The 17,402-nt window shown below is 38.5% G+C and overlaps 1 protein-coding gene across 25 annotated transcripts in view; it reads right to left on the reverse strand.

The window, feature by feature from the left end:
- PARD3 (par-3 family cell polarity regulator) overlaps window positions 1-17,402 on the reverse strand; it is a 781,475-nt gene that overhangs the window by 335,766 nt on the left and 428,307 nt on the right. For all 25 annotated transcript variants that reach the window (XR_013959024.1, XR_013959025.1, XR_013959026.1 and 22 more), the window contains 2 exons: window positions 16,492-16,620; window positions 12,588-12,626 (listed from right to left, as the gene is read on the reverse strand). Coding sequence is in view for 22 of the 25 variants with exons in the window: in XM_080641367.1 (XP_080497493.1) it covers window positions 12,588-12,626; window positions 16,492-16,620 (168 nt within the window). In the remaining 3 variants the exon portion in view is untranslated. The remainder of the gene's footprint in view (window positions 1-12,587; window positions 12,627-16,491; window positions 16,621-17,402) is intronic.

Here is a 17,402-nt window from a genome sequence, read left to right on the forward strand (position 1 = left end):
GAAATAAACATTAATTACTCACATCAAAATACTGATATCATTTAGTATACTGATATCATTATCACATATTTAGTATACTGATATCATAACCACATATGTATTATACTGATACCATTATCATATTTATTATACTGACATCATTATCACATACTTATACTGACATCATTATCACATACTTAGTATACTAAAATAATTACCACATATTTATTATACTGACATCATTATCACATACTTATTATACTGAAATCATTAAAACATATTTATATACTGATGTCATTACCACATATTTATTATACTGATATCATTTATCACATATTTAGTATACTAAATGCTTCATTACAGAGAACTGTTACAAAGTCTTCAGAGTATAGGATCTCTTCATTCTGATACAAAGGAGGAGCCAATTTACTATCACCTTAATTATTCCATACAGATTCTGAACTTTATCAACTTTCTTGAATCAAATTCTTTCTACAGAATTTGCTCTTCAAACCATATACATAATCGTGTCCCTCATATACATACATGTACACTCAAAGTGATTTTTTCCATCAATGCAACCTGTCAGTTCTTCCTTTGCTCATTACTCTATTGACATTTTGGCCTTTTAATGCCCAGAATAAACAGGGCATTTTTACTGAGCATATTAAAAGCAAAGAACCTGCGGGATAGGCAATTTGCAAGCTATTTACTTCCCCATTATCCTCAGAACAGCAGAAAAGACACATCCTTCTATCTGCAGTGAGACAGCAAAACCAGACACAAGTCGCAACACCAAGACCCAACTTTCCTTCCTCCCCAAGAACAGTCTGACCCCCAGGTCACTCTGAGTCTGCAATGCATCTGCTAAGAGAAGAAATAAATGTTGATTATAGTAAGTAGCAAAAAAATAACCATGAGAAATCTGAGCTTCAACATATGGAAATTTTGGTGAGTGTACAAAATAGTAAAGAGAGGCCAAAGAAACAGGATTTGATATATATCATGAGTCCATAAAATATAGATATGAGCAAAATAGCTGATCTGGGGCTCAGAAAAGAAATAAGTGACTCAGCACATATTTTATCACTTGTGAAATCTGATTCCTGTTAATATTTTAGCTTTTGGTCCTGACACGGAGCTCCTAAACCCCTTCAAATTTTCTTTTTCTTTTTTTAAACTTTTTTAAAAATATTTTTTTTTTTTATTGATTTCAGAGAGGAATGGAAAGTGAGAGATAGATAGAAACATCAATGATGAGAGAGAATCATTGATCGACTGCCTCCTGCATACTCCCTACTGGGGATTGAGCCCACAACTCAGGCATGTGCCATGACCTGAAAACGAATTGCAACCTCCTGGATCAATAGGTCGATTCTCAAATGCTGAGCCTGCCAGCCGGCCACCCCTTAGAATTTTCTGAGTGATAAGAGCATCTTTTGTTCTAATGAGGTGATTTTTGGTGGGTCACCAGAAAGACCAAGCCATGATTAGAAGCTTGAAACTTTCATTCCTACCTCCACTCTCCAAAGAGAAAAGAGGGGACAGAAATGAATCATAATCAATCATGCCTACATGATGAAGCCTCCATAAAAATCCCAAAAGTATGGGGTTCAAAGAGCTTCCAATTTAATGAACATATCAACATGCTAGGAGGGTGACACACCTCTACCTACAGGTACAGTAGCTCCTGAGCTTGGGAACTTCCAGACTTCACCCTAAATATCTTTTCAAATGACCATTCATTCACATGCTTTAAAACATCCTTTGTAATAAATCAACAATAGTAAGTAAAGTGTTTTCCTGGGTTCTGTGAGTTGTTCTAGCAAATTATTGAACTCAAGGAGAGAGTTAGAAGTTGTGTGCAACCTAGGGACCCACTCCTTGACATTGGCATCTGAAGGGGGTGACAGTTTTGTGGGACTAAGTCTTTAACTTGTGGGGTTTACAATAACTCCAGGTTAATGTCAGAAATGCTTGGTGTAGAAAAGTTCACACATCTGGTAGGTGTGAGTAGAGAAATACAGCAGTTTGTTCCTGCTCATGGCTTCGTCTTAATTTACTGATTTCTCTGTTACTCCCTCTCCATAGAGTTAATATTTTTATTGCATAGGTCATGATAAATTAATAACAACATGTGAACATTCCCACAGCAAATGGGAAAAAGATATGAATGAGCAATTCATTAAAGATGAGTGGACCAAAAAAATAACTAAAAGGTTCAATCTTACTTGCAACAAGACACACAATCAATGAAAGTTATCAAATTGCTAAAAAAATGTTATTTTAAGTAATGATATTCAAGAATTCAGAAGGTGTGGTAAATGGGCATGTTCTTCACTGCTAGTGAAAATATAAAGTTATACTATATATGGAAGCCAATTTGACAATGCTTATTGCTTAACCCAGAAATATAACTTTTAATAGTATGTCATTAAAAAGCTAATTGTGGTTAGGAAAAAAGATTTAACTGTTAGGGTGGACACTGCTATAATCACAATAGCTAAAAATTGAAAATAAGCTATATGTATGATATTAAGTAGATTAAGATATACCTACACAATGGAATACCATTCAACTATTAAAGTGTCCTTTAAAAACACTTAGTGAGACAAAAACATCTATAACTAAGAAATTGGGTTTTACCCTGTGGACTATCATAATTTCCAGTACTTCACACTCACTATCAGCCTTGATATCCTATTCTTCTCAATTGTTCAGTGTCTATCTTTTCATATCAGTAAAAGCTTCATGAGGAAGGGATATATCAGTTTTTCCTTCTGCCTGGGACATAACATTTATAAGCTACATGACATATGACTGGGATATAATATATATTATTTACACAGGTAAAGAAGAAAATCATTTTTTAAAATGCACATCAAAATGGTGGCACTGAAGTCACATAATTGCAGGTGATTGGTTAATATTTTTCTCTGCTTGACTTAATTTTCTACCATCAATATACATTACTTTTGTGCATTATAAAACCCCCATTCTGTACCATTCTTTAATACTCCTTCTTCAAAAACACAGTGTGGGAGAGAAGGAAATGTTGGGCAGGGGCTGGTGCTGGGAAGGGGAAGACAGGCTCCTACAAAACAATTACACCATAGTGGCTACCATCACATTCTCACACCTAACAAAAGTTCTTATAAAAGTGAATATTATAATTAAATATGTTGTTATCATAAATAGTAAACATTTCTGTTTTTAATTAAGATAATTTTAAATATAGAGGTCATTTAGGTTTTTGCATTAAAAAAAAAAATAACCCTCCAGTCATACTTACTCCCAAAGTTGCTTAATGTTAAATATTTTAGTTTATCCTATATGTGAAATGAATGTTTATGCATGTTATTTGTGATGATATTTTAGGGTTATTTTTCCTATTGGCAAAGTTAACAATGTCACATCTGGCTTTACTGTGCTCTTTTCTAATTCAAATAGTGGGTGTAAAATTTAAAGAATTTAGAAATGTGTTCCTTGATAACACAAATACTGAAAAATAAATGATTCATACCATAATTGATCTGTAATGTTAAGCCAGAAAAAAATCCTTATCCATTCAAAGAAATGTCACACAAACCGAAATTGAGGGCCATTCTCAAAGTAACTTGCTCTTCAAAACTGAAAAATAAATATAAACTAAAGATATGTTTCAAATTAAGGGAGACCAAGGAGACATGATTAAGTCTCATGCCTGATCCTAAACTGGAACCTGAACAAGACTTTAATGCTTATGCATTCATTCAAACATTCATTCATTTCTGCATGCTATTACAATGTGTAAAAGTGGGAGAGGGAGGAATGGAAGAAAATTATATATCAAAAATGGGAAAAAGTGGGGGAGGGAGGAATGGAAGAAAGTTATTTATCAAAAGTGGGAAATTAACAATTGAGGAAAGTGGGTGAAGGGTATACTGAAGCTCTTTGAACAATTCTAAAACTTTTCTGAAAATTCTGGAATATCAGAATAACAATTATACCTACAAAATTATAAAGAATAGTTTTTCCATATCTAATATAGTTTTTATTTTTAAATCAGATATTACTACCAACATAATCTTTAAAATAATCTGAGTTCAATAGCAAAAAGAACCACTAAATTTTAAAGATATCTTGTCACTATACCACAAAAAGACAATAAAAATAAGATATATTTCTCCCAAAAAAGCATACTAAACATTAAGAAATCCTTATCTTACTATAGTTATAATAAGCAATTTCAAATGAAATCCTTAAACATCGACAGATCACTATATGAAGTCATTACTATTTTTTAATATCATGAAAATGTTAATATATTCTAATTTTGCAATAAGATTTTTAAATAAGTTTGAATCATTTGAATTACATTTATCTAATTACTTTATAAGTTTAAGGTAAGTTTGAGCATCTAAAGCACTAGAAATAGTAAATCCTATATAATAAAGAGCTAATATGCAAATGTTCATCACACACTCACGCCCTCACGCTGGGGCTGGGGGAGCTGAGGCTGCACCACCAGCCTGGCATCAGGCTGGGGAACTGAGAGTGCACCCCCCGCCCTGCGGGGCTTGATGCGTGTGGGGCCGGCCAGGTCTGGGTCTCGCGCGATTTCGAGGCGCGCGCGGGTAGGCGGGACTTGACTCTAAATCACACGCGGGTGGGTGGGTACTTGACTCTGGGTCCCATGGCACGCCCCAGATTCTGACAGGAGGGAGATTTTCATATACATTTTACTAATTTTCTTTCATCTCTGACACTTCTATTATAGAGAAAGGGCAAATAGCAATATTAAAATATTTCCTCTAACTAATCCCCTTTGAATGTGCACAAATTTCGTGCACTGGGCCACTAGTGTTTTATAAAATTCTTCGTGACAATAGCAACATTGGATGCTCAAAACCAAACCATTAAGATCAACATATTTAGTGTATGATAGTATATATTTTCAACAAAATCTCAAATTATAAAGTTTTGTACACTTTCATCTATGTTCTCTAGAATATCAAAGTTAACTTACATTATAAGCCTAAAGAATTGTTTGCTGAAGAGTTTATCTCAAAGAATTTGTACCAATTTTCAATAAAGATATAATGACTCATAATTTATTTCTCCATTAGGTTCCCCATTTACTTTGTCTAGCTCATCTATTTTCTCCTCATCCCTAGCTTTATTGAGATATAATTGACATTGTGTTACTTTAAAGTATACCACATGCCGATTTCATAAACTTATACACTGAAAAATGATTACCACGACAACATTAGCTATCACCTCCAATGTCACATAACAACCATTTCTTTTTTGGGGTAAGAAGATTTAGCAAGAACTATTTTTTAGCAAGCATACACACTTTAACAGCTGATAGCTCAATTTTGAAAATGAAATGTATTTTAATAAACACTGCCTTTATAATTATTAAAAATGTGAATATACATTTTTGGGGACACACTATGTATTCCAGTATTCATAATTATAATCACTATGCTATACATTAAATGTCCAGAGCTTATTCATCTTATAAGTTTATTCTCTTTGACCAACATCTCCCCTTTCCCTCCAGCCCCCAGGCCCTGGGAACCACCACTGTACTCTCTGTTTCTATGAGTTTGGCTTTTTTAAATTCCATATGTAAGTTATACATGTATCAAACAGTATTTATCTTTCTCTGACTTATTTCACTTAGCATAATGCCCTTAAGGTAGATACATGTTGTTGCAAATGGTAGGATGTCCTTCTTTTTCATGGCTGTATAATATTCAATTTTATGTGATATTCCACATACACATATCATATCTTTTTTAACAATTCATCTGTTGATGTACAGTTAAGTCTATCCGTAACTTGCCTATAGTGAATAATGCTGCAACAAAAATGGGAGTGCAGCTTTCTCTTTGAGATCCTGATTTATCAAAGGAAATGATTTCATTTCCTTTGATAAATAGGATGTCTAAAAAAATGTATGTATACACTTTGAATAATTATAAAGGTAGTATTTATTAAAATACATTTCATTTTTAAAATTGAGCTATCAGTTGTTAGTGTACACATTTTGGGGGGATACCTTGTATACTCAGAAGTAGAATTGTTAGAACCTATGGTAGTTCTATTTTTAATTTTATGAGGAATCTTCATGTTGTTTTCCATAGTGGCTGCATGAACTTACTTTTCTACAAATAGTGAACAAGGATTCCCTTTTCTCCATATGGTCACCAATACGTTATCTCTTGTATTTTTGACAAGACATTCTTCTAAAAGATATGAGATGATATCTTGTGGTTTTGATTTGTATTTCCCTAATGATTAGTTGGGTACCTCTTCCAAACCTGGTGGTCATTAGTATGTCTTTTTTGGGAAAAAATGTATTCAGATCCTCTGCCAATTTTTTTTACCAGATTATTTTTTTGCTAATAAGTTTTATGAGTTCTTTATACATTTTAGATATTAACCTCCTACCAGCTATATGATTTGCAAATATTTTCTCACACTCCACAGATTGCCTTTTAATTCTGTTCATTGTTAGCTTTGCTGTGCAGAGCTTTTATATTTAATTTAGTCCCACTTGTTTATTTTTTCTTTTGTTGTCTTTGCTTTTGGTATCTAATCCAAAAAAACAAACAAAAATATATTGCTGAGACTGATGTTAAGCAGTTTATCCCAAAAGTTTTCTTCTAGGAGTTTTATGGATTCAAGTCTTACATTCAAATCTTTAATCCACTTTGAGTTTAATGTGAAATCTGTGGCCAAATTCATTCTTTTGCATGCAGTAATCAAATTTTCCCAACACCATTTAGTGAAGAGAATATTGTTCCCCATTGCTCTTTTGTCATCAATTAATTGACCATATATGCATGGGTTTATTTCTCAACTTTCTATTCTGTTTCCTTGATCTATGTGTCTGTTTTTATGTCAATACCATATTGATTTTATTACTATCCTATCTAATAAAGAGGGAATATGCTAATTGACCATCACTCCATCACAAAGATGGCTGCACCCACAGCTGAGGCCAAGTTCCCATAAGGAGCCTTAATGAGCAATCAGCAGGGACCTGAGGCCACGCCCTCCCCCGCCCCCATGGGACTTGACAGGGGACCTCAGACCGCACCCCCCGCCCCAGTGCCAGGCCAGGAGACCTGAGGCCACGCCCCCTGCCCGGCGGGGCTTGATGGGGGACCTCAAGGTGTGCTTCCTGTCCTGGTGCTGGGCTAGGGGACCTCAGGCTGCTCCCCCCACCCCAGCGTCAGGCTGGGGGACCTCAGGCAGCACCTCCCACCAGGTGGGGCTTGACAGGGGACCTCAGGCCATGCCCCCCGCCACAGCACTGGGCCAGGGGACCTGAGGCTGTGCCCCCCTGCCTGGCTGGGCTTGACAGGGGAACTCAGGCCATGCCCCTGCCCAGCAGGGCTTGATGGGGGACCGAGGCTGTGCCCCCCACCTGGTGGGGCTTGATGGAGGACCTTAAAGCACGCCCCACCCTGGTCTGGGCTGGGAGACCTCAGGCCACGCCCCCATCCTGGCGCCGGGCCAGAGGACATGAGACTACACCCCCTGCCTGGCAGTGCTTGATAAGGGTGGGACTGGCCGTGTCTGGCTCTAGCCCAATGCGGGGGGGCCGGCCAGGTCTGGGTTTCACGTAATTTTGAGGTGCATGTGGGTGGGCAAGGACTTGACTCTGGGTCCCATGGTGTGCCCCAGACTCTGACAGGAGGAAGGTTTTCATACACATTTTATTAATTTTCTTTCATCTCTGACACTTCTATTATAGAGAAAGGGCAAATAGCAATATTAAGTTATTTCCTCTAATTAATCCCCTTTTAATGTGCACGAATTTCGTGCACCGGGTCACTAGTAGCTTTATAATATAGTTTGAAATCAGGTAGTGTGTGCCTCCAACTTTGCTGTTCTTTGCTTTGGCTATTTGGGGTCTTTTGCAGTTCCATGTACATTTTAGGATTTTTTTTTCTTCTATTTCTGTGAAAAATGCCATTGAAATGTTGATAGATTGCAATGATTCTGTATTATCATATGGGTAAAACAAACATTTTAACAATACTAATTTTTCAAATCCATGAATATGGACTATCTTTCCATTTATTTTTGTCTTCAACTTCTTCCAATATTGTCTTATAATTTTCAGCATCCAGATCTTTTACCCCTTGGTTAAATTTATTCCTAACTGTATTTTACTCTTTTTTATGCTATTGCAAATGTAATTTATTTCTTCATTTCTTCAACTGTTTTCTCAATTTACAGGGGGCAGGGGGTCAATATGGTAGCATTTACTTGATCTACTACAACCATTAGTCAACTGAACCTATTAATAACCATGCTTATTGCCTTGCTCATTAAATTTCTAAATCAAGGCTATTCATACCTTCTGAAGTTAGCTTATCAAGATGCCTCCTGATTTTCAGGAAGGTTCCCCAAAACTCCCCAATAAATCCCTGCAGTTTCTGTAAGAAGAACCCACTAACTCTTTCTGGAATTAATTTTGACATGATATTTAACCATGAAGTAAACATATATTATTTCTATGGTCTGGTAACATCTCTAAACTGTAATATTTTCTAAAGCTCTACTTTAATCCAATAGCCCTGAATTTGTTTAACATACAATTATATTCTTACCTGGATCTTAATGAAGAGTTCTTGGAGGGCTTACTATGTAGGTTTGCATTAGTCCAGGAAGAAAGTGACATTTTGGGAAGTGAAGGCCTGACCCAACAGGTAACTTCACTGCCTCACTCTAATGTTAATTTTAGGTATCAATTTGGAGGGTATTTATGAATGAGATTAAATATTTAAATTGGTAAACTTTGAAGAAAACAGATTGCCCACCACTATGTAGGTGGACCTCATCCAATCAGTTAAAGGCCTGAGCAGAAGAACAGAAAGGCCTCTCAGAGCAAAGGGTGAATTGTCAAACAGACTGACTTTGTTCTTCATCTGTACCACTGGTTCTACCGGGTTAAAGCCTGCCAGCCTTTGCAATAGAACTGGAACAGAACTCTCCTGGGTCTTGAGCCTTGCTAGCATCCACAATTACACAAGCCAATTCATTATACTAAATATATTTCTTTATATACATACATACTATTGGTGTTATCTGGAGAGCTCTAATATATCCATGAATATCTTATCTGAGTTGGACATTCACATGAGAGTGTCCTATATCAAGTGAATGAACTTTTCAAAGGCAAAGAGTTTGTTCATGATGTGGAACAAGTGACCTTGAGACTTTGCTGAATAATTCAGCTTTCTGTCCCATTCTGAATTAGGTAACCTAAAACCAGAGTTTCTAATTTCCCACTCTCATTAATGAATACAATATTTCAACAATGTAGAGGAAATTTACATCACAAAAGTTCAAAAAAGTCTATTAGCTACTATTATGCAGTTACCCTAATCATCAACCTTAATGCTTTTATTAATTTCTCAGACTAAATCAGTTATGGATCATTGAGAAAAATCAGTCAACAAACTAAGCTTTAGGACTTATCTGTTCTCAAGACAGTTTAAATAATAGCAGAGAATTCCAAGAAAAATCAGTCAACAAACTAAGCTTTAGGACTTATCTGTTCTCAAGACAGTTTAAATAATAGCAGAGAATTCCAAGACTTAAATTAATTTAATGGTTAGTCATCACATGGTATAAAGAGTGGGAGAGGCCCTGGAAGTCAATTTGCTAAATTAAAATTTTAACAGAAAGCCTTTCACAACCCAAAATGGTACTCCATACAGAGCAATAGCAGAAACAAAGGCAAAGATATGAGGACGCATTTTGAAAAGAAAACATTTGAAAAAAAGACTATATGCTTTTTTAGTTTACTTGGAAAACTCTCCTCAGAAAAAAAATTCCATTTTTAATTGGAACTCCCAGGCAACAAGCATATGTACAGTACTACTTCTGTTAAGGTGACTGAATTGTCATTATCTCTGGCATGCTCTCATGAATACACAGGGCTTGTGGGTGAGGAGTGGATTAGAATGGACCATGAAATTCTCAATGGAATAAATACCACACTTAAAAGTCCATGCTTCTGCTTCCCCTTTGTGATTGAAAAGTTCAGGGCTAATCACCAGTGCCCTCACTAGCACTGACTAAATATTTTGAAAGAACATACTATCTTTATTGCTTACAGCATCATGTCCTATTTCAAATTGTCATAAGCATTAACTGATGTAGTTTATGTCTGAAGTCATTCTGTTTTCCAGAAATTTCTATTTTATTAAGATTCTAACAACAAAGAATGTTCTTTACCCAGGGATCACACTAGAAAATATTGCCCCCATGTAGCATTTCTTTTGAAACTGTTTCATGGTTTGGTTATTGCTATACAGAAGTATTCAAATGCACACACTCATACACAAATAATCTACCACCCATTTATTATCAAGGACATTGTGGCTTCTTCATGCTTGCACAGCATTCTTCCTTCAAAGTTAACAAAGAGATTTTCTCATATTTTATCTTAAAATGTTTGGTATTTTTTTAGGTTTAATTTCAGAATCAAGTGGGATTTATTTTACTGTATGGTGAGAAAAAAAGAAATCTAACTTTTAAAATTGAATGGCCAGTTAATTGTTTTAAACATTAAAGAAACCATCCTTTACCACTATTTTGAAATGCCACCCTTAACATACATCTACACAGAAGGTCTATTTCTATCATCACTAATAAGTATTTTAGTTTTAGAGTACTTTTTGTCATCATTTTAAAATAGTATAAAAATCACTCTTGTGCCCACTTTATTCTTTATAATCAATCTGTTCAATTTCCCTCACTTTTCAACCCACCCCACCACACACACACACACACACCACCACCACCATGATTCTGACTAGCTGTCACTGATCTATTGATTTTAGAAGTAAAAAACTAAGACTATGAATTTTCTACAACCCATACTTATGAAAGTATATTCTCAAGGTTGTTTACTGATTTGCCTCTGAGGTCTGATTTGTCATCCATCTTTGTAATTATGAAATCTTCGTAGCACTGTTTCTAATTTATTTTTAATTTTTCCAACTAAATCTAAGTTATAAGTTATATTATAACTTGGTAGCTAGAACAGATAATAACAGTGTGAACCACAAGCACTGTGCTTTAAAATATTGTATAGGTTTTAAATATTTTGTTTGCTTATTAGATTCAAATTTGCTTATTCATGAATCTGTAAAGAAAATCAAACCTGCTAATTATGTTATTCAAATTCTTCATATCCTTACCATTTTGGGTCTACCTAATATGACAATTTTTGAAAATATATATTAGCATCACCATGTGGATATGGTTTTGTTAAATTTTCTTTCTCCTTACAAGAGTTTAGGAATGATATGTTTTGTGCTATGTTGTTTGATGTGTAAAAGGCCCTCACTGTTAGAATGTTACCAAATGACATTATATGTCAATATAAACACCTTTTCTTTATTTTCCCATGCAGGGCATCCATACTAAAAAATTATTTTCACAACTCATATGGCATGTCTTACTTTCACTGTGTTAGTACTGCCTGGTAGAACTCAACATATTCCTTTACTAGAGTCCTGGTGCACAAAATTTGTACACGGGAGGGGGGGAACCCTCAGCCTGGCCTGGACCCTCTCCAATCCGGGAACCCTCGGGGGATGTCCAACTGCTGGTTTAGGCCTGATCCCTTCGCTGGCTCCTAACCGCTCACCTGCCTGCCTGCCTGACTGCCCCTAACCACTCTGCCTGCCTGCCTGATCACCCCTAACCACCTGTGCCTACCTGCCTGATTGCCCCTAACTGCCTCTGCCTGCCTGCTTGATGCCCCTAACTGCTCTCCCCTGCTGGCCTGATCTCCCCTAACTGCTCTCCCCTGCTGGCCTGACTGCCCCTAACTGCTCTGCCTGCCTGCCTGATCACCCCTAACCGCCTCTGCCTTGGCCCTGCCACTGTGGCTTTGTCTGGAAGGACATCCGGAAGATGTCCGGTCTATCCGGTCTAATTAGCATGTTATCCTTTTATTAGTATAGATTTCCAGTCTGTATGTATTAGGGTTTGTTTTCTAAACAGAACACAACTAGATTTGCATTTTAATCCATGTTGGGAATACTTACTTTTACTAAATTAACCCTTTATAATAGGCTAATATAATTTATACTAAAATACTTCTGGGTTAATAAGAAAACTAGTATATTTAGCCTAATTACTGACATATCATTTTTCCTGAGTATGCCATGTTTCTATTGTGCTTTTAGTCCTGCCTATTTTTTCTGTGTCTGAATCAAGTTTTGTTTTTGTTTCGTTTTTTCACTTTGTAGCCACTTAAAGCATTTCACAACTCATGAAATATATGTCAAACTACCAGACTCACCAACTTTTGGTCTCTCTTATGCAGTTAATAGAAAACTAATCTAATCTATCTCCCTTTTTTGTCTAACCAAAAATAAGCATGAAATATTCTATATTGGGGATAATAATAGTAAGTCACCTTAAGACAATACCACTTTGGAATTTAATAAACTTGGGTAATATCTGTATGTGCCAGGAAAAGGGAGGACAAGTTAACTTCATATTTATTTAATTAGTAAGAAGTTAGTGCCATTTATTTTTCAAACATCTCTGCATCCTGAAAAAGACAAAGCTCTTACCGTTTCTTTTGGAATCTGCATCTGGCTTGGCTCTGCATTCTAGAAGAATTGAAGAAAAAGATAAATTCAAGACTGACCATCCTCAACACACAGGGACATAAAGCTTTAGTTGAAAGGAAATTATGCTGGTTTTTAAAATCCACAAAATAGAGTATGATTATATTTTAGCTGATGTATTACTCTGTCTTCCAAACTTTCACTGGGATGCTTATGTTATCTTCTGGGGGGGGGTGTGTTTTAAGAAGTTTTTCTAGATGTATGTTTTTAATTGCTCATTCACAGTACATCATCAATTTAATACAGAAAGAAAAACAAATCTCAACAAAGAGCTCATCTATTCATAGCACTATTTCTAATTTATTTTTAATTTTTCCAACTAAATATGTTATAAGTTATATGATAACTTGATAGCTAGACCAGTTAATAACTGTGTGAACCAAAAGCATTATACTTTAAAATATTACATAGGTTTTAAATGTGATTTATTTCACATATTATAGAGTAGCTTTAATTACACAGTTATAAGGTTGATTAATTTAAAACCTACATATTGATAAAAGCATTTCATTGTAGACACATAATTTATACACAGACACCCCAAACCAAGGAAGAGTTTGGTCATTGGATTAAAAGATCATTTTATGCCCCCTTTAAGTTTTTAGAATTTTATTCTTCTAAATCTTGACAAGCAGATGCAAAATTAGTAACAGACTGACAGCCTACTGGCTCACTCCTTAATGAAACACTCAAAGGCAACAAATTAAATAACCAAGAAAAAAAGTAGGTAGCAGAAGGGGAAAACAGAAGCCTGTAATATCAAAATTGGACAAGAAGAACCTAAATAACCTTAAGCTGACTGCATGTTGGCACTAACTCTGGAAAGGCTGCTTAAGAGCGTGTGCAAGCTTTGGCAATCTAATAATGCTATTACCCAAGCTCACATACTGAGGAAGAATTAAAGCTTCATCAAAACATATCTAAATCTTAGTTTTGCTTTAAATGCAAATTTACAACTTAATAAAGACATCTCCAGATTTAGGATCAGGTGGCATTTTAAGCACAAAATTGGATAACAGTGTTGGGGAAAGAGTAATGCATTAAACATTTTAAAATAGAAATTATTCAAAATCCACTTAAAACAAAAGTGCTTACTTTTCATTTTTATCAAAATCTGAAATTTCCACAAAATCACAAAAAATTTTGGATCTGTTAGTAACCATGAGATGGGACATTCTTATAACTAAAATTTATCTGACTTACAATAAAAGGGACATTTTATTCACCATGACACATCCACACTTGAAGTATCAGCTTAAGAGATTTAGGGCTATAAAACAAATTAGGATCTGTGCCCCTAAAACCTTGCCACTTTAGTATATATGAATTGTTTTATAGACAAAGCTATAAAGCTAGCTGAAAGAGATGGCAAATGTTGTAAAATGACCCAGCTAGAATATTTTTGAAATATTTAAAATACCATTTGTACTTGAAGTAAAACAATTCTCACCACATCAAAAGATAAAGGTGATTCCTCCAATTACGTTGTTTTTATATATAAACTAGAGGCCCAGTGCACAAATTCGTGTACAGATGGGGTCCAGCCTGCCAGCCCCGCCCAATTGGGGCAGATTGGAACTGGGCCTGTAGGGAGGAAGAGGTGGCAGGAGGTTGGCCAGCCAGCTGGACCCGATCGGGGCCCAATAAGGGCATGGCCAGCTGGGAGAAGGGGCTGAGGGTGATTGGCTGGCTGGCCCCACCCCCGATTGGGGATGGGGGCCAAATGGGAGTGGGGCCGGTCATGGGGAGGGGCTGTGGGCCGGCCAGCCCTGCTCCCAAATGGGGTGGGGGGTGCTGATCAGGGGCCAGCGACCTGAGGGAGGGGCCATGAGTGGTTGGCCAGCTGGCCCTACCCCTGATTAGGGTGGGTGGGCCTATCTTGGGTGGGGCTGAGTGGGGGGAGGGCTTCAGGAGATTGGCCAGCAGCCCCGCCCCTATTTGGGTGGGGGGTACAATCAGGGGTGAGGTGGCCAAGGGGAGGGGTTACAGTAAGTTGGCCGGCCAGCCCCACCCCCTATTGGGGTGGGGGATGCGATCAGGGGTGAGGCGGCCAGGGGGAGGAGCTGCAGGAGGTTGGCTGCACAGCCCTGCCCTCTATTGGGGTAGGGGGAGTGCAATCAGGGGCTGGCCGGTGGGGAAGGGGCTGCGGGCCTATTGTGGTGGGGCGGGCTGAGGAGGGTAGGGAGGGGGCGTTTGGCCCGCCCCGCTCTTGATCGGGGTGGGAGAGTCCAAACAGGGGCAGGTCGGCAGGGGGGAAGGGCCGTGAGGTTGGCTGGCCGGCCCCACCCCTTGATCGGGCTGGTTCACTGGCCACAGTGGGCATCATAGCGACAGGTCGTTAGGTCATTGTGGCCATTATGGAAGCTGGCTTCTTAGAGCCTATCTAATAAAGAGAGAATATGCTAATTGACCCTCATGCCATCACAAAGATGGCAGCGCCCCCAGCCAATAAGGAGGGAATATGCTAATTGACTGCCGCGCCCTCAAAGATGGTGGCGCCCACAGCCAATAAGGAGGGAATATGCTAATTGACTGCCCCGCCCTCAAAGATGGTGGTGCCCACAGCCACAAGATGGCGGCACCCAGTCCCTGCAGCTGCGCCTGCCTCCAAAGTCGCCTAGTTCCCTCAGCCCGCAAGCCCCTCAGGGCCAGCCTGAGGCACAGGCAAGCCTCAGATGGCGGCTGCCCAGCTGCCCAGAGCCGCCCGAAGCTCAGGTAACCAAGACCGCCGAGGCTTGCACTGCCGGCAGTGGCAGCAGCAGAGGTGTGATGGGGCATCGCCTTCCCCTGATTGCCAGATCACCTCCCACCCCTGAGGGCTTCCAGACTGTGAGAGGGGGCAGGCAGGGCTGAGGGACCCCCCCACTCCAGTGCATGAATTTTCATGCACCAGGCCTCTAGTTTATATAGATAAACTTTGCCCTTTTTGTAGAAAAACACTTAGAATTATATTAACTTAATATATATATATTTCCTTTTCACCAGTACTACATAAATACCCTTATCTAATATTTAGATGTGTTGATATATGCATAAAATTGAAACAGGCCCTAACTGGTTTGGCTCCCTGCATAGAGCGCCGGCCTGCAGACTGAAAGGTCCCAGGTTCGATTCCGGACAAAGGCATGTACCTTGGTTGTGGGCACATCCCCAGTAGGAGGTGTGCAGGAGGCAGCTGATTGATATTTCTCTCTCATCGAAGTTCCTAACTCTCTATTCCTCTCCCTTCCTCTCTGTAAAAAAATCAATAAAATATATTTTTTTAAAGAAGTGAAAGTTTGCAAAAAAATGTTTTTTCATTTGATTTATGTTATTTGCAATAATGTTTATGTTAGTAACTAATGGTCATGGGGTTTACTGACACTCAAGTCTTTTTATTTTCAATAACAATATTTTAAAGGTATTCCTTTTCATTAAAGAAGCAAGCATCTTTATTTGCTTAGCTACATGCACCATGAAAATCTGAAATCTGAAGGTTTGTCATAGGTAGTAGAGAACACAGCGAGGTTTCAACAAGAACCTTTGAAGTGAGACAGTAATGTAATAATCAACATCTCTGTACAATCAGGCCATCTGAAATCATTCAGTAATGAACATTTTCTGTCCTAAAAAATATCCCTGCAACCTGATTTTTAAATAACCCTACACTCAACATTGTAGATATCTATTTCTAAACCTGAAGAAATTTGAGAAAAGAATGCCTGTATTAAGTTAAGGTTGAAAGACATATAGAATATAGAAACTGCTTGGAAAATATCCCAAGAAACACTGGCCGTTAGGTAGGTAGCCCAGACCACCCCTGGCTCATGTGCATCAGAAATCTTTCATGTGCTCTAAAGTTACACACCAGTTCCCTTGGGTGGAAGGCATCTTCTTGGCGAAAGACCAGAAGGCTCACTGTCCCTTCCATCTTGGTGCTTCTCAACAGGGAAACAACTTCCTCTTGGGATTTGCCTGCTAAATCTACTCCATTTACCTAAAACAAACAAAAAGTTTTCAGCTGCAATCCTGTGCAAACAGATAACAGAAGAAAAGACACACATTGTAGAACTGATCATATCCTATCTAATAAAAGAATGATATGCAAATTAACCACCACTCTGCTACACCCACCAGCCACGCCCACTAGCCAATCAGGAGCGAGTATGCAAATTAACCCCAACCAAATGGCTGCAGCCACAGAGAGAGCAGGAGGGAGGCTTGGGTTGCCCTGGCGATGGAGGAAGCCAAGCTTCCCACCTGCCCTTGCCGGCCTAGGCCTCCACTCAAGGCTACAAAGTTTCAATGATAGAAGATACATAAATCTAAACAGAAATGGCGGCAGCCACGGAGCTGGAAAGAGCAGGAGGCTAGGGTTGCCCCCGGTGATGGAAGAAGCCAAGCTTTCCGCACACCCTAGCCGGCCCAGGCCTCCACTTAAGGCTACAAAGTTTCAATTATAGAAGATAAATAAATCCCAACAGAAATGGCTGCCACCATGGAGGGAGCAGAAGGCTTGGCTCTGCTCCAGGCTACAAAGTTTCAATTGTAGAAGATAAATAAATCCCAGATTCCAGGGTCTCCGCTTGGGTCACAGGGGGTGTGGCCAGCCTGCAAACCACCACAGGCCCCTCGCCCAGGCCGCCCCACACCCCAAGGGAACCCTCACCCTGATCCAGGACACCCTTCAGGGCAAACCAGCTGGCCCCCACCCGTGCACCAGGCCTCTATCCTATCTAATAAAAGAGTAATATGCAAAGTGACCATCACTCCAACACA

This window comes from Plecotus auritus, assembly GCF_963455305.1.
Source record: "Plecotus auritus genome assembly, chromosome: 1".
In the NCBI taxonomy this organism is placed as follows: Eukaryota; Metazoa; Chordata; class Mammalia; order Chiroptera; family Vespertilionidae; genus Plecotus; species Plecotus auritus.